At 36.9% G+C, this 18,532-nt stretch overlaps 1 protein-coding gene across 2 annotated transcripts in view; it reads left to right on the top strand.

The window, feature by feature from the left end:
- The window catches only part of SOCS5 (suppressor of cytokine signaling 5), a 68,964-nt gene extending 52,341 nt beyond the window's left edge, over nucleotides 1-16,623 (top strand). For both annotated transcript variants that reach the window (XM_007476864.3, XM_007476863.3), the window contains exons 3-4: nucleotides 8,167-8,219; nucleotides 12,411-16,623. In XM_007476864.3, coding sequence (XP_007476926.1) covers nucleotides 12,420-14,039 — 1,620 coding nt within the window. In that variant the 5' untranslated portion in view covers nucleotides 8,167-8,219; nucleotides 12,411-12,419 and the 3' untranslated portion in view covers nucleotides 14,040-16,623. The remainder of the gene's footprint in view (nucleotides 1-8,166; nucleotides 8,220-12,410) is intronic.
- Nucleotides 16,624-18,532: the final 1,909 nt, after the last annotated feature.

Here is an 18,532-nt window from a genome sequence, read left to right as displayed (position 1 = left end):
CATTGGCTCATAATCTTTGCTCATGCTGCTCCCCATATCCAGAGTGCTTCTTCTCACTTTCCTTCTTGGATTCCTTTCCATCTATCTTTTAAAATATAACTCAATTGACACTATGTCTGTGAAGTCCTCCCCATTCTCCCATAACTGCACTTTGAAAACAGTCTAATGCATGGTTCTTGGGGTATCTAGTATAGTCATTTGTTTTTGTGTATTTCTCCTTTACTAGAATATCAGATCAGTGATGGAGACATTGTCTTCTCCAAACTTTTTATCTTGCGCAGTGCTTCACACAAAAGCGATTAGATTTCATAATGGTATGAATGAAAATTGTGAGTCGAGTTTGAATAATTAAAGAACCTGACCTATTCAGTATTCTTAATCAGTTGATGTCATCCTAGAGGAGTAAGATTGACTTTGGCCTTGTTCTACTCAACATTTTTGTCAGTAACTTACTTAGATGAAAACTTGTTCTGCTTATAACATTTTTGGACGACAGAAAGCTGAGAATAGCTAATGTCAGGATCTGGATCCAAACAGTTTTACTATATAGCAAGTCAAGCTGAATTCTACAAAGTTTAATTTGAACAGGAATAAATGTGAAGACCTACACTTAGATTGGGGCGGGGGGTGGTGGGGATCAAATGTATAATTATAGGAGGGGGTAGGATAAGAGAACTGGTCATATGAAGAAGATATGACTTGTACTCAGGAAATGTAATAGTCCCAAACCATTATTAGTACATAGATCACATTAATAGCCTATTTAACACATAGCACTTTAAGGTTTATTATCTCACATTTGATCCTCATAACTCTATGAGGTAGATGCTATTATCTCCATGGATAAACTGAAGCTTTAAAGGGGGTAAGTGAATTGCCACGGGTTACATATCTAGGAAGTGTAGGAGTCAGGATTCAAACCCGAGCCTTCCTGACTCCAAATGCTACTAAAGCCATGATGTCTTTGAAAATCTAATGACCAGAACAAGAGAAATGCTTAGTTTCACTGTCCGTCAGTCATCACTTTTTTTTTAACCCTTACCTTCCTTTTTAGAATCAATACTGTGTATTGGTCCTAAAGCAGAAGAGTGATAAGGGCTTGGCAATGAGGGTCAAGTGATTTTCCCAGGATCACACAGCTAGGAAGTGTCTGAGGACAGATTTGAACCCAGGACCTTCCATCTCTGAACCTGGCTCTTAATCCACTGAGCCACCCAGCTGCCCCATTGTACATCATATTTTGTGAAGGTCATTAGCCTTTCCAGGGGAAATCTCTTAGAATATAGTAAAGGAAGACACAAGTATTGCCTTCATATATGTAAAGAACAATTTTTTTAAAATTAGATTTGTCCATAAAGGAGAATTTGTGTGGAAGTTTTATAAAAAGGAAAGTTTCTGTTCAATATAAAGAACAACCTATTAAACTAACAGCTCTCCAAAAAAGTAATGAGCTGTCCTGTTTAGGTAAGGAATTCCCTGTCAAAAGTGTTCCAAGTAGAGACTGGATAACCACTTTTCCAGGAATGTTGTAGATCCACTTGTCAGTGATGTTGTTGCCAAAGTGATTGTCTTGAAAATGTGTATCTCAAAACAGTTTCATCAACAAAAAAGGGGAAAAAATACATTAACGAAATGGACATGACACTTAAAAAGTAGAAAGGCAACAAATAAAAATGCCTAAAAACACTAAAATAGAAACTCCAAAAATCAAAGAATAGGTTAACAAAATTGAAAACAAAAATAATTAATTGATAAAATAAAAGGCTATTTTAAAAAGCTTAAGACAATAGATAAGCCATTAGCTCAGATGATTTTCTACATTTTATGTAATAGAGATAAACCTGGGCCCAGCCCAATAAGATCAGAAATTAAAAATAGGCTGTCTGTTATTGCCAGAAATTTTGACATTTCAACAATTGCTGACTGTAGCAATAGACAAGAAAAAGATATAGAATAAGAGGCAAAGAGGAAACAAATTTATTACTTTTTTGCCAATGAAATTTTTGTTTACATAGCAAATGCTAAAGCATTATTTTAAAAATTAATCAAAACAGGCAGCTGGGTGGCTCAGGGGATTGAGAACCAGGCCTAGTGAAGAGAGGTCCCATGGGTTCATATGTGGCCTCAGACACTTCACAGCTGTGTGACCCTGGACAAGTCACTTAACCCCCATCACCTGGCCTTACCACTCTTCTGCCTTGGAACCAATACAGAGTATTGATTCTAAGCTGGAAAGTCAAGACTTTCAATTTTTCAAAAATTAACTGAAACTTACAACTGACATAAAATAAACCCACACAAATTATGATTCTTTCTATATTATTTAGGAATCCTACCTAATGAGACATATATAGAACTTTGTGAGTACAACTACAAAATAATTTTTTGACAAACAGACCCCAATAATTGAAGAAACATTTAGAAATATTTTATTTTTTAGTTTTGAGTTATAAATTCTTGGTTTTATTTCAACCCCTTCTCCACCCATTGAGAAGGCAAGTGTTAGTTATATCACCTATACATGTGAAGGCATTATTCCCCTCCCCCCCCCATCAAGAAATATAAAGTGAAAAAAGTTTGCTTCAACCTTCGCTTCTTCATCAATGGGTCCTTTGGAATTGTCTTGGATTACTGTATGATTTGGAGTAGCTCAGTCTTTCACAGTTGGCTATCATTACAATGTTGCTATTATTATGTACAGTGTTCTCTTGCTTATTTCATTTTGCATGAGTTCTTGCAAGTCTTCCCATATTTTTTCTGAAACCCATTCCCCTTGACATTTCTTATAGCAGTATTTCTTTTCTTTTTTTTTGTTGTTGTTTTTAAGCCTTACTTTCTGTCTTAGTAACAACTATAAGACAGAAGGGCAAGGGCTAGGAAAATGGGATTAAGTGTTTTGACCAGGGTCCCACAGATATGAAGTATCTGACACATTTGAACCCAGATCCTCCTGACTCCAGGCCTGGAGCTCTATACTGTGCCACCTAGCTGCCCCAGCAATATTTTTGTATACTATTTAGGAAAACATTGATTGTTCATAGTTGTAGAGCAAACTAATATAACAAAAATGATGATACAACTTTTATTCAATTCTTCTGAAGGAATTTTAGGTTGGGATTCTCATGGGGAAATAATGGGAGAAACTGAGAACAAAGGAATCCTAGCAGGTCTAGTTCTCAAATTGTACTATGAGGTAGTAATCATCAAAACTATTTGGAACTAGTTTAAAGAATTTAATTTCAATTATTGTGAAAGATTAGGTGTGCAACCCACAGAAACAAATGAACATAGTGTTTAGTAAACCCAAAGTTCCCCACTACTAGAGTAAGTGTAGACTATTTGACCAAAACTATTTGGAAAATTAGAAAGCGTTATGGTCAAAAATAGGTTTAAGTCCAGTTCTCATTCCTTTTAGCCAAAGTAAATTTCAAAATGATACATGACTTAGTAGCTATACTATTTTTTTTTAATTAATGGAGCAAGGAAGAAAGAACCTTTTAAAATTTGGATAGGTAAAGAATTTGTGAGTGAACATCATGGGATGTGAAAGACAATAGAAGAATAAATGGACAACTGATTGCATAAAGTTGCAAGCATTTTGAACAAACAAAATCAGTATAGTTGAAATTAGAAAAGAGCATATTAACTAGGGAAAATCTTTGTAGAAAGTTTATCTGATATATAAGAACAAGAGCCATTCCTTATTTGACAGTTATAAGTTTACCAAAACTTAAGTTCTCATGGGAAGAAATCCAAAGTGTATCAACAGCCTTAAATAATTAACATTTAGAGAAATACACTCACACAGCTAGGTTTTACCTTATATCTATCATATTGGCAAAGATGGAAAGAAAAAAATAAAGGGTTTTGAATTATTGGAAAGTTGGCATACTAAAGTTGGCATCATTGGTGTCATCATAATTAGCCTTATTCTAGACAGCAGTTTGGAACTAAGTAATACCAGTACTGTATCTAATATTTCAAAGAGATCAGAGAATGAGGAAAATGATCCATATGTTTGAAAATGTTTATAGCAGTTAATAAGAGAGTACCTATAAATTAGAGAATGGTTTAACAAATTTTAGTATATGAATATATGGAATATTATTAGAATCAAAGGGCAAATCTATAGAAAAACATGGAAAAACTTGTATGGACTGTTGAAGAAAGAAATGCATAAAGCCAGAAGGACGATTTATATAGTAACAACCATCTCCACCCCAACACAGTGACCAGAAAGGGAAGTAAATTTGTTTCTTGGACTTTGTTGTCATTTCTAGACAGTCCCTTTGCCTTTTAGTGGCCTTTTTTCTTTGGAAGTTCACTTTATCTGTATGTCTCCTAATTTAGGTCTTCTTGCTGGAATCAGCTGTCTCTTAAAGTTCAGTGACTAGCTTGCAATGTGCATCTCTATACCAATCTTTTGATTTATGTGCTTTGTTAGTTATTTTTTTTTAAGTTCTGAACTTCTCGTGTACAGTGTGGTGGTTTTTGGAAAATGGGTATTTGTAGGTATATATAAACTTAATGAAGTGGTAACACATTGCTCTATTTTTATTTCTCCGGCACCTCCCAGATCTCTTTGTGCAATTCTAAAAATGTTTTATTGATCTTTTTCCCATATCCAGCATTGACTGTCACCCTCTTCTCCCCTCAAGTAGGAGTGTTTGCTTATTACAAACATGTAAAGTCAAAACAAATCAAGATATTGGCCACATCTGAGAATGCATGTCTGATGCTATACATCTACCTAGTAGTCTACCTTTCTACCATGAAGGAAAAGATAAGCTTTATTTTTTTTTTCTTAAGTCTTGAGACAGGGAAGTGTGGCACAGTGGATAGAGCCAAATGTGGAGTAAGGAAGACCTGTGTTTGATTTCTGTCTTAAATATCAGTCAATTGTATGACCCTAGGCAAGTCAATTAACTTCTACCTCAGTTTCCTTATCTGTAAAATGAGGAAATTCTATTTGATGCCAGCTATAGATCTGTGATCCTATAATTGATTATTGTAATCTTTCAGAGTTGTTTCCACTCATATCTTGCCTAGTGCCTAGATTGTCCTGGTTTTTCTTGCTTCACTATGCATGAATGCATGCAAATCTTTTCATTTTCCTCTGACTATCATATTCCTTATTATGGTATAATAAAATTCCATCACGTTTATATGCCAGAATTTTTTTGTCCATTCCTAAATTAGTGGGCATCTATCTCGTTTCCAGTCTTTTGCCAAAACAGAAAACACTGCTATAAATACTTTTGTATAAATAAATCCTTAACCTCAATCCTGGACCTCCTTGGGGATCCATACCCAAATGTTTCATTGTTATTGAACTAATTCACAGTTCCACCAGAAGTGCACTACTGTGCCCATCCCTCCTACAAAGCCTCCAACAATTGCTATTTTGCTCTTTTGATCATATTTTCTAATCTGATAGCTATGGGGTAAAATTTCAGATTTGCATTTCTTTAATAGTGACTTTTAGGACATTTTCTTAGGTTTATTGATAATCTCATTTCTTTAAACTACCTAATCATATCTTTTGAGTACTTAATTAGGAGATAGATCCTACTATCTAGTAAGTAACTTAATGCACCAGATATTAGGTTTTGAATAAAGAAATTAGCTAATGAATTTTTTCTGCCAAATTGTTTTCTCTTCTGAATCTAACCCATTTTCTTATTTTTTTTATTTTATATAATCAAAATTCTTCACTATTAATTTTTCATGTATTTAATAAACATTTTGATGCCTTCACAAACATCCAGGTCTCCAAGTTCATCAACCCTCTTAACTTCTATGATCTACATCTTCATTTTACTTCAATCATACTTAGGGAACCAACACATCTTACATTTTACCATCACTTTTCCAACTGTGCTACTTTTATGGTTTTGAATTCCGAATTCTTCTTTTGTAATTGTAATATCTTATGTATTTTTTATATAATATCGTAAGCATTTCTCTCCTTTTGCCTTACTTCTCCTAAGTCTTGTTTTTCATCTTTTCACAGCAAAACTTTTGGAAAGAATCAGGGGTCCCCAAACTTTTTACACAGAGGGCCAGTTCACATCCCTCAGACCATTGGAGGGCCGGTCTGTAAAAAAAAAAACTATGAACAAATCTGTATAGCGCTGTCTGGGATAGTGGAGGCTGTAGCCCTGGCTGTGATGGGCCTGTCACACCTTGCAGAGGCCCATCACCGCTACCACTCTACCAGGCAGCAGTATACACAGCGTGGAATCCCCTCCCCCAGATTGCCCCTCACCATGCTGTTGTCTTCCATTGTGCAGCCACATAATCCTTTGTGCAATACCTGGTTCTCTTTCAATTACTCTCAGAACAAGGCGCCATGCAAAGGATTATGTCACCAGAAATAGTACTGTATGTGAGTGATGCTGTGTTTTGTGGTGCTGCCACATACAATACTCCTCTCATTGACCACCAATGAAAGAGGTGGCCCTTCCAGAAGTGTGGTTGGAGCTGAATAAATGGCCTTAGGGGGCCGCAGTTTGGGGACCCCTGCTTTACATTTCCTTTTTTTTTTATTTGAATCTTACCAAACCCTTTTACAATCTGGCTTCCAGTCCGCTGCTAAATATGCTATCTCCAAGGTGACAAAGAGTTTTCTAGCTGTAAAATCCAGTGGCCTTTTCTCAGTTTTCATGTTCCTTTTAGATGTTATTCACTTTTCTATTACTTCCTTCTAGATAACTCTCACTTTCTCTGACTTTGGGAACACTGTACTTCTTTTGTTTCTACTTGGATCATCCACACCATCTTAGTTTCATTTGGCCATAAATATCTTCAATCCTTTGTGCTTGTTTCATATTTTCCTTAGACTTTCCTTTTTTGTGCTCCCCAAGGTTCCATTCTCATTCAGGTTCCTAATTCTACATATCCAGCCCTAACCTTTTTGTCAAACTCAGTCCAGCATCAGTAACTGTCTGCTGGACATCCTTCCCCCTTTATATGTCCCATTAGCAACTCAGTACATGTGTCCAAAACATAACCTGTCTTTCCTTTCCATAGATCCCTGTTTTTGTTCAGGGTACCATTATGCTTTCAGTTACCTGGGTTCATAGCCTTAAGAGAGATTCTTGACCCTAACACTTTCCCCTGATCTCCAATCCCCTACCATTTCCACTCCCCAGCTGGTAATATGTTCTTTTATCTCAAATTAGCTTATTTCATTTTTATTCACCTCAAGTGTTCTATTTTTCCTTTTCTTGCTTCCCCTCCTCCCCCTTTAGAATGTAAGCTGCTGGAACTCAGAGATAGTTCTATTTTTGTTTTTTAAATGCCCAGTGCTTAGCACAGCTACTTGCCCATGGTAAACAAACATTAAATGTCTAATTGAAGTCAGGTGTCCTTAAGAAATAAGGACAAGGAGCACTCTCCTTACAATTACTCTCTTCATTTGGGGGTAGTGGAAATAGTATTCTCCCCATTTTACAGTTTAGAAAACTGAGGTTTATATAGATTATGCTAAATTACCTACCATGGTCACACAGTTGCTGTAAGAGCCATGATGAACAAATATTTGGCTTCCTGACTCCAAGTTCATTGTCTGCCTTGTGTCACTGTTAATCAGTTTTCATTGTATTGCTATAAATTTTTTAGGAGATGTATTTTCTCATGTTGTAAGACAGGATGTGAGAGAGAACAGATCTTAAGACAAGGAGGAAACTATTTTGGAAAAGACTCAAAAATAATATTTTTTCCAAATGACTCTTATCTCTTAATCCTTTTTCCCATACTTAAAAAAAGTTTTATTGCCAGAAGAATCTTCTCTTTTTTGCCTTTGACCAAAAGAGATAGAGTTAAAATTCTGTGAGCTACTTGTCACTTCCTGGGGTGGTAGGTGTAAAGTATTAAGACTTTCTTTCTATTCCTACCCTGTGTGATGAAGAACATAACAATAATAATAATAACATAACACCTGTTAACTCTCTCTAATGGTCCCTCCTTAATCTTACTTTTTAGTCCTTTCTCAAACCCAGAATTTCCCTGGGGAAAAAAGGGGAAGAGAATTATTTGTATGTGTGATAGTTTTTGTGAATCTTAGAAATTATTATTTTTGACTGTACTCATGTACTCTGTCTATATTGTAATCAGTGATCAAGTAAATTTGAATCTAACTAATATTTATTTCTTTTACTCTAGCAACATTCCCATAATGAAGCCTGTTTGATGACTGTGGATGACAGTGGTTTTAGGTGAGTCAAAAACACATAGGAATATTGTTTGCACGGTGATCAAAAATGTTATGCTTTAGAGTTTCTTTTTCTTTCAAGTTTTCACACTTGAGTATTATGAACCTTTGGTAGAAGAGGTGGCCTGGGCAGTTGTTGTAACCCTTGACTACTACTTTTAGTGCTTTCATCCCAAGATTAGAAGTCATTTGAAATCTAAACAAATCTGCCTGGTGTGTACCACAGTTTATTGTCAGCCAACTCAGGCACCTGCAGCCTTCCAGCTCAGAAGTGGGAGGAAGTAGAGAGAGAAACAGCTAGGCAGACATAGAAGTGTGAGTGGTCGCTCCCTTCTGACTTTTGGGAAGCAGCTGACTTCTTGATTGAAAGCTCCTAAAGAGCTTCATCTGGCAGCTGTGGTTAGCATTTCAAAACAGAAGTAATGGGGGAAGGGGTGAGAGCCCTGGCAAAGAAAATAGGGGAGGATTATGTGGGAGAACTTTTTCTTTTAATCTTCTGCATGTGTGGAATGATATTGGTGAAAGGAAAGAGAAGGAAAAAAATGGGAGTGAATGCTGTAGTGATAAGGAAAGAAGAGCAAGTGACATTTTGCTCATTTTTAAAAATTACATACAAGTTTTAAATACTATTTCTTTACTTTAAAAAGTGCTGATTTAGTGATGAGTATTATAAATTTCCCTCCCAATTTATGGTTAACATTTCATTTATATTTAGAATTTAGGGTTGAAAATTAAAGCCTAAGAAAAAGTGATACTTTTTTTAACCCATACCTTCTGTCTTGAAATCAGTACTAAGTATTGGTTCCAAGGCAGAAGAGTGATAATAAGAGTGATAGATAATGGGGGGTAAAGTGACTTGCCCAGGACCATCTAGGAAGTGTCTTGTGGTCAGATTTGAACCTAAGACCTCTCATTTCTAGGTCAGGCTCTCAGTTCACTGAGCCACCTAACTGTCCTCAAGAGTACTATTTTCTAAAGGTTATTCAAGATAGAAAAATAAACAGAAAATTTTAATACTTTTCTGAAAGAATTGAAAATCAAGGAAGATGGATAGAAAAACCTAAAAGGTGCTAAGTATTTGAGCCTTATGCTAAATTGACAAAAGTAAATTGTGGTACAAATGTATTTATGTAATTTTAATCTTTAAAACTATATGACAGTTAAGTATTTTTCTGGTGTTGTTGAAAATACAAATTTATTGTATAATTATAGAATGCCATAATTGGTGGGGGGATTACTTTTGCCATTTAGTTTATAATATTCCTGAAAAGCCTCATTATAACATCTACTTCATGAGTGTCTCTCTCTGGCAGGGAACATTCTACTAGGTCTAGAGGAAGCCCATTCTGTTTTCTGGTTGCCCTCATTATTAGAAAGTTTTCCTTCTGCCAAACCTAAATTTGCTAGTTTGTAGCTTCTTTCTATTGACCCTGCAGTCTGGGTTCAAGCAAAACAAATCTTAAACCATCTGCCACAGGACAGCCCTTTATATGCTCAGAGGGGACCTAAGATTTCCCTCTGAGCCTCATACAGTACCAGCTGTATGGACTAATCTTGTTGGCCTCTTCAGTGATCTTCAGCTTGTCAGTGTCCTGCCTACTTGGTGTCCAGAACTGAATACAGTATCATAACTGTGATCTGATCAGGGAAGGGCATATACACTGGGACCATCTTCTCCCTAATCCTGTGCCTGTCACTCCAAGCTAGGATCACATTAGCTTTCCTTGGCCAAGGGAATCAGAAAAAGCATCATGGTGAAGGTGGTGCTTAAGCTAAGTCTTGAAAGAAGTTAGGAATTCTTGGAAGCAGAAGCGAGGAAGTTCATTCCAGGCATGGGTACAGTAATACAACAGGTGAGGAACATAGAGACGACCAGTTTGGCTGAGATGGTTGCAGTGAGAAAAGGGAAATTGGAAGAGCAGGTTGGAGCCTTGTTCTAAAGAACTTTAAAATTCAAATAGGAGACTTCTTATTTTAACCTTCCACTTTTACTCTAGTTACAGAGTTTATTAGTAGCAGAAAGACTTTTGAGTGAAATATTTATTCATCAAAAAGGTTATAAAGAGATATCTATGTCTTCCTCACATTGAGCTCCAGACATGTTAGTTTTAAAAATGAAACTGCACACATCACTGCAACCAAGAAGTATACAGATTTTTGTTTTTGTTTTTATATCTCTGTCACCTAGTTCAAGTGCTTCATACAATCCAAATAATAAGGTACCTCCAGGAGCATCTGGTTTCATTTTTGAGATTAGGAAACTGAGGCACATAGAGGTTAAGTGACTTGCCCAGTATGTGAGGGGTCACTGGTAAATGTCTGAAGTGTGATTTAAAATCTAGTCTTCCTGACTCCAAATCTAGAGCTCTTATCTATTATACCAAGCTGCACTTACACTGTTTTTTGTTTAGTAGGTACTTGATAGTTCTTGGATTATTGTGTTAAATAGAATCAAAGACATGTAAGATAGGAAAAGGATGTGGGCCCCCTATACAAAATGAGAGAGAAATACCAGATTTATATAGCCTCTTACTCTGTTGGTACCCATGTAACAACAAGAAATCTAGAGGCAGATCCCAGTACGTTGGTGGTCTTTTTGAAGGAGTTTAACAGAGAACATAGTCAGAGTCTCATTGGATCAGAGTTGTGGACCACTTACAGTCTATACTATTTATTGGAAAACAGGAATGAGCTCATGGATCAGTTGGCAGTCCACATCTAAATGCCAGGTCAGTCAGTGAATGTAATTAAATGCCTACCATGTGGCAGATACTCTCCTAGGGATAGGGAGAAAACCATAAACTCATTAAACTACTAAACATTCTTAGCTGAGCCTTTGTCATTGTCTCCACACCTTCCCTCACAGTTCACATTTGGGATGTCTTTTACCTTTTGTAGGTGAACTTTCACTTGGGTCCACCTTTCCACTAAATTGCTACCATATGCCAAATGGAGGCCCTGTGCCCTCATAGGAAACTTTCTATCACTCCACTTGTAAAAGTGAAATTATGTGTTTTTTTAAAAAAGATATAATGTATTATGAGCTTTTATCATGGAGTTCACACAAGAGAAGGTCCAGGACCTAAAACTCAAGATCTGGGATATGGAAGAGTGAGGATAGGGACAGGTAACAACATTCAAAACAAGTTATAATTACTGGAGTCTGAGGTGCAGTGGACTCTGGGCTACAAGAGTATAACATGAAGAAGACTTGGGGAAAGCTGTCTGGACTAAGCTTCCCCATTCTCCTTTTTGATAGAGCATGATGGCTAGGTTTCTGTTGCCTTCATAGTAGGGCATCTCAGGAAGGTAGATGAGGTCATGTATGTTATATGAGGGGAGAGGATGCTTTTTGCTTATGAATATCTAGTTGATTTCATTGGGGCCTGGAAAAAGAAAAGAGAAGAAAAATTTTAAGGTATCCTACCATAATTGAGCCGTAGAGGGTTCTCAGGCCTTCAAAACAGATTTTTGGGAAACTATCTCTGTAGCTGTTTTCCATATCATGAATGTATTAGAGTGTGCTAATTTAATTAATAGCTAAAAACTTCAGCTCTCTTTCTTCTTTGGCAAAAGCCAGATATCCAATTACACAGCTTTTTTATTAACAAATATTTCCATATGAACCATGTTCAGTTAATCATGTATTAAGAGGCATGCTACTTTAGCTTTTTGTGTTAGGTATCTTCAAAGAGTTAAATAATTTCAAAAACTTACAGAGGGGTGTAATAGAAAGACCATTGATTCTGGAGTCAGAAGGTATGGATTCAAATTTCACTTCTGATATTTACTACCTATGTGACCTTGAGGTCATATAACCCCTTTAAGCTCTGGTTTTCTCATCTATAAGAAGAAGGACCTCCTGTAGTTCCCCATCTCTGAGTCTGTGATCCTACAGGTCTTAAGTATTCTCTACAAATGAAAGTATAGACAGGGATTGATTGAGTTTAAAAGCATCCTTTGGACAGAATTTTGAATTGGCTAAGTATGATAACATTAAATTGACCCAATGGCCTTCACTGTTGTCAAACAGAATTTTTCCCCTTATTACTCAAAAAAGGAGGGCTAGTTTGATTTTTTTTAAGTTGCTATAATCTTATTTATCAAGAATTTCATTTGCAGGATGAGAGACATTGTCTGATTTTCATGAAGAACCTTAATTAACCCCGCCCTTTTTTTTCTCATTTGAATTTAGATATAATCAATGGATAAAGTGGGGAAGATGTGGAACAACTTCAAATACAGGTGTCAGAATCTTTTTAACCACGAAGGAGGAAACAACAATGAAAATACAGTTGTGAACTCTAACAGGTGTTTATCTGTCAAAGAAAGGAATATCAGCATAGGGGACTTGGCTCCCCAGCAACAAAGTAGTCCCTTAAGAGAGAATGTTGCCTTACAACTTGAAATAAGCCCATCAAAAAATTCTTCAAGAAGAAACCAAAACTGTGCCACTGATATCCCTCAGATCGTAGAAATCAGCATCGAGAAGGAAAGTGACTCGTGCATCACCACCACAGGTACGAGACTGGCACGGAGAGACTCCTACTCTCGCCATGCTCCGTGGGGGGGGAAGAAGAAACATTCCTGTTCTACAAAGACACAAAGTTCTTTGGATACTGAGAAAAGGTTTGGTAGGACCCGCAGTGGCCTGCAGAGAAGAGAGAGACGATACGGCGTGAGCTCTGTCCACGACATGGAGAGTGTCTCTAGCAGGACGGTCGGCAGTCGATCTCTGAGGCAGAGGCTGCAGGACACTGTTGGGTTGTGCTTTCCCATGAGAACGTATAATAAACAAGCAAAACCTCTCTTTTCTAATAAGAGAAAAATACACCTTTCTGAATTAATGCTTGAAAAATGTCCTTTCCCTGCTGGATCAGATCTAGCGCAGAAATGGCATTTGATTAAGCAGCACACGGCTCCTGTGAGCCCTCATTCAACCTTCTTTGATACCTTTGACCCATCTTTGGTGTCCACTGAAGATGAGGAAGATCGGCTTCGGGAGAGAAGGCGGCTAAGTATCGAGGAAGGTGTGGATCCACCTCCCAATGCACAAATACATACGTTTGAGGCCACTGCACAGGTTAATCCCTTATATAAGCTGGGACCAAAGTTAGCCCCGGGAATGACTGACATGACTGGAGATGGTGCTGTCGCCCCACAGGGGAGCTGTGATTCTGAAGAGGATGCCACCACCCTCTGCCTGCAGGCGCGGCGGCAGAAGCAGCGCCAGGGCTCTGGGGACAGCCACGGTCATGCCCACACAGGCCGCCAGGGAGCGTGGAAAGTTCACACGCAGATCGACTACATCCACTGCCTCGTGCCTGATCTGCTCCAGATCACAGGGAATCCCTGCTACTGGGGTGTGATGGACCGATATGAAGCAGAGGCCCTCCTCGAAGGGAAGCCCGAAGGCACTTTCTTGCTCAGGGACTCTGCACAAGAGGACTACCTCTTCTCTGTGAGCTTCCGCCGGTATAACCGATCCCTGCATGCGCGCATCGAGCAGTGGAACCACAATTTTAGCTTCGATGCCCATGATCCCTGTGTGTTTCACTCCTCCACTGTCACAGGGCTTCTAGAACATTATAAAGATCCGAGTTCGTGCATGTTTTTTGAACCATTGCTTACTGTATCACTAAATAGGACTTTTCCTTTCAGCCTTCAGTATATCTGCCGTGCAGTCATCTGTAGGTGCACTACATACGATGGAATCGATGGTCTCCCTTTACCGTCAATGTTACAAGACTTTTTAAAAGAATATCACTATAAACAAAAAGTGAGGGTGCGCTGGTTAGAGCGAGAACCAATAAAGGCAAAGTAAACTCCGTTCAGTGCCCCTAGTAGGCTTTTCTTAGATTTGCTTTTCTGTGCATCAAACGTATACCAATAGCAAGCACATGTACCAGTATTAGTTTTTTTTGCAATATCGTACTTAATCTTAGTTTTAGTATCTTGTCAGATGCTCTCTGCTGTTACTTATACAAATAACTGTGGTGCCTACTGAAATAATTAGTAGAGGACAAAGCTGCACATGTTCAATAGGGCCTACCCATACACAAAACACATTTGCTGATTTTTCTAAATGTTTGGTTTTTAATAGTTGTAGTAATAGGATGAAGCAATTTTGGGGCATTTGCTATGATATTCTATTTCCTACCGAAGAACAAATGATTACTATTGGGTGAGCATTTCAACAGTGTGACTAATATTTGAAATGAGTATTTTTTCTAAGAATTTTTTCTATAATCTTACAAAAGTTGTAATGTTTGTAGTTCCTCTAAATCAAGGTTCAGAAGTCCAAGAAGTCAGACGGGCTTACTTTGCCTGCTGCCTTTTAGAAATGACAAGCTCTGGCCACAAGGGCACTGTGCAGTCCACTTTTCAGTGTTGGTATCGTTTGTAATCTCCCTTTCTCCTTCACAAAGAATCCCAAGCCCATTTTTTCTAAAGAATAGTTCTTAAAACTTTAGATTCATGTGTAATCAATAGTAGAATTTTATTTGAAGACCATAAGTATGAGAGAGAACTTTTTTGATTAGTGCTTTAACTTGAACAGGCATTTGGAATAGCTGCTGACAACTTAGTGCTGCATGTGAATTTTTAAATGCTGACGTGCAATCTAAACTTTGATTCATGAAAACTGGATCATTTCTCATGCCCATAATCAATTTTTAACCATGGAAAAATGAGAAGCAAAGTGTATAGAAGCAGCCCAGACACTAGTTAGTTGGTAACTACAGTGGTTGAAAGTTGAGCTGCATTTAATGGTTTGGAATGGCAGTATTTATCTCTTGATGTAAAATATGAGTCATTGGTTATAATTTATAGCGTTCCAATCTAGTTAATTTTTAATGGAATTCTGAAAGCTAAATTACAGATGTAAAAGGTACTGTACAACCATCATATCTGTAAATAACTACATTAATTAGCACCTTTTTGTCACTTAGAATAGTATGCGATACTACTTGAGTGAGCTATTTGGGAAGTAATATCGAGTTCTAGTGTTCGTTTCTTAGTATTGGACTGAATGAACAGTTCTGTCCTAGACATTTTGCACTAAGATAGTTGACTCTCCACACTTGTGTCTTTGTTGATGTACTCTGTACCAATGGTGAGTGCTCCCTAGTTTCTTTGCCTGCTGCTACAAAATGTTATTTTACACCCCTATGGCAATTGCCAAGGCTACAAATACAAGAAAAGTTATATTTGTATGCAACACTAACCCTTTTATTGTTGATGTATGTTTCTGCTTGCTGTGCCTTGTTATGGCTGCTTTTCTGTGCTAATAAAGTATGTTTGGTGTTCTCCTTGTATATCTGCTGTTTTATACATTTGCAAAAATTTATCTTGTAGTAAATTGAATTGTTTGAGGTTTTTAATAAGATTCACCTGGTAACTAGTATAGCTAATACAGAAATACTGTGTAGTTAATATTGGCTTATCAGAGGAAAGTAACTCTGACTTTAATGTCACCCATCTTTTTCAACCAACCATGATTTCATTGAATGATGTCTATTGTTACTGCAAAGTATGGACTATGCAGTTGAGTTTTTGCAAGATAAAGGATTAACAGAAAATTTTGGCTAATAAACTACTATTAATTCCTCTGCTGATTACAGGTAAAAGGCTGAAACCATTAATGTTCTATCTTTCTTTGGAAAATGATTATCAATATTTCCACAATGCTTCAGAAGCAGTGGTAAAATGAAGTTTTGTTATGAACTAGTGATAATAAAGCAGCATTGTTTATTGGTTTGGGGACCATTTTAATTGATACAAAATGCCCAAAATGTAGAACTTTTACCAAAGACTTGTCCATTTTAAAGCAAAATGGGGAATGAAGGGACTTTTGTAATATCTCCTGCATCTAATGTTGGTCCCTAAGTAATATATACCAAAGTGTTTGAGAACTTCATCCAAACCTACTTTAAAAGCATTATGTGCAATTAAGTTGTTATAGCATAATTCTATTGCCTAACTGTTGGGTCCGTTTTCTTGAGTTTGTGATGTACCTGGAAAATAAATTAAACCTCTTTTGTAAGTCCATAATAATAATTGGAAGGACTATATGCAAGTAAGATCGTATTATAAAGGGGTAACTTGAAACTCCAAGAAATCAATGTATGTTTTTATACGCTTGTAGCAAACTGATGTTCTGGTTATGTTGTTTTGTAGTAGCTCTCAATGGTTTTATGTGTTTAAAAGAAATTTCATATGTTAAATGGAAATTGTTTTTTAAAATGTAAATATTTGAGTTTATGTAAGCATGTATGTGTGCTAATGTCATCTACGTTTAAGTTTTTGTGTATAAATATTAATATGAAACTTTTTGTTTAAAAAAATTCTCCTAAATATTAGCTGCTTTACATTACATTAAAGAAAAGAAAGAAAGAAAGAAAAAGGCATCACCAGCATGAAGTTGCCCATATGTTTATATTCACTGTCTTTTCTCTAAATCCTATTGGAGCTTCTCAATTAGATGTGGGGTTTGAGCATCTTTGAAAAGTGACTTTTATTTTGGAAATACAACTCCTAAACTCTATTTAGGCATGTATTAGGAATGAAGAAATGATAAAAACACTTTTTAAGCACTCACCCTGTGCCAGTCACTGTGCTAATTTACTAGGGAAACAAATGCAAGTAAGATAGTCCTCCTGCCCCTTGACCAGCTTTACACGCTAATGTGGGCAAGACAATAATACATAACAGGCAGGACAAGGAGGTAGGGGACAGGGGTGGAATGAGTAGCATGATTTGGAAATGCCCTGAAAAGAACATGGAGGCCTGCTTTGTAAGGCAAGGTTGTACAAAAACTTAACCTCTCAGTCTAGTAAAATGGTAAATCATTTCCTAATAGGGAATATCACATCCAGGGCAAATTGTGCATCTTGAAATTATATTTGCAAAAGTGTTTTGTGGGTGAGATTAATATTTCTTTAGCTAAGTAGCAAAATAGATTATTTCAAATCTCATACAAAAATCATTTTGAGGCCTTACATAAATATTCTTGGGAAAGTTTTATGTGCTATATGAAAATTCAGTGATAGTTTATAAAAAAATCCCCTCATCTTAATTCTGGTTTACATTTGTAATGAATACAAAGGGAAATTGGTATCTTCCTAACCCAACATAGTGAAGTTGGTTTGTTTTTAGAATGGAGTTGCTTATTTAGATGCAGTAAGAAAAATCATGGTTATACTTGTTTATCAGATAAAAATAAGTTGAAAAACAAGCTTTTATGCAAAAGTGGACACAGATGGGCCAAACTCTTGAGCATGTGATTGGGGCAGTTAGGTGGCACAGTGGGGGAGGATCTGGGTTCAGGTTTGGCCTCAGATATTTCCTAGCTATGTGACCCCATCACTTAATCCTGTTTGCCTAGCTGTTACTACAACAGAAAGTACAGATTTAAATAAAATAAAAACATGTAATTGTTAGAACCTTACAGGAAACATCCCAGAATGAAACCTCCCCTCTTTTCCATATGTTCACATGCTCTGGCTGCTTCTCATTTTCATCTCCGTACTGGGCTGTTGGTTACCATTGCAGTGGAGATCACTGGCACTGAGCACCAACTTCTGCTTAATGAGTGAATTGTGACTTGGATGGTGCTCTTGTGAGAGGTTCAGTAAATACCTAAATGATTTCTTTGATCTCACAAATGTGTTTTCCCTGCAATGATTTAGCTCACAGCCCATGGAACTATGTAATTACTATGAGATCTCATTACCTGCTTCTCACAAATTTGACTGACTTTTTCAGAAACATTTTCAATGCACCTTAACTTATGGGACAATGGCCAGACAAGTCCATAAGTGTTCTTTACCTCCTTCCCAGTGTGCTGATATTTAAAAAGGGAAAAGTTCAAAAAGAACAAAAGGCTAAAGTTTATTTTCAATTAGGGCTATTACTAATAAACTTGAGTCCATTTCTTAAGGACTGTCAGGTGACTTCCTCTAGGTAAAATCAGATTAAATAACGCAAGAGTAATCTTGGGCAGAAAGAAGTTAAAACGAATGAGATTGTGAGACTATACCTGCATTTTGGGTTGTAAAAGCATCACCCAACCCTAAGACGGGCCAATTTGCCAAACTAACTAATGAAGACTAATGTTTCTTTTCTTTTTATAGACTAGAAAGGAGAGCTATTGGGCTGCTGAAGGAAGTTTGTTTTTCTTTAACAAAGTGGTCAATTTTTTAAAACTTTATTAACTGATGTGTCTTCTGTGTGCATGGAACTTTGAAGGATACAAAGGTAAAATGATTCCTGCCCAAAAGAGGCTTATGGTCAAATTGGAAACATGTCAGAAGCAAT

Source organism: Monodelphis domestica, chromosome 1 (assembly GCF_027887165.1).
Source record: "Monodelphis domestica isolate mMonDom1 chromosome 1, mMonDom1.pri, whole genome shotgun sequence".
Classification (NCBI taxonomy): domain Eukaryota; kingdom Metazoa; phylum Chordata; class Mammalia; order Didelphimorphia; family Didelphidae; genus Monodelphis; species Monodelphis domestica.
The sequence above is the reverse complement of the archived record's forward strand: the minus strand, read 5'-3'. Positions and strand labels throughout refer to the sequence as shown.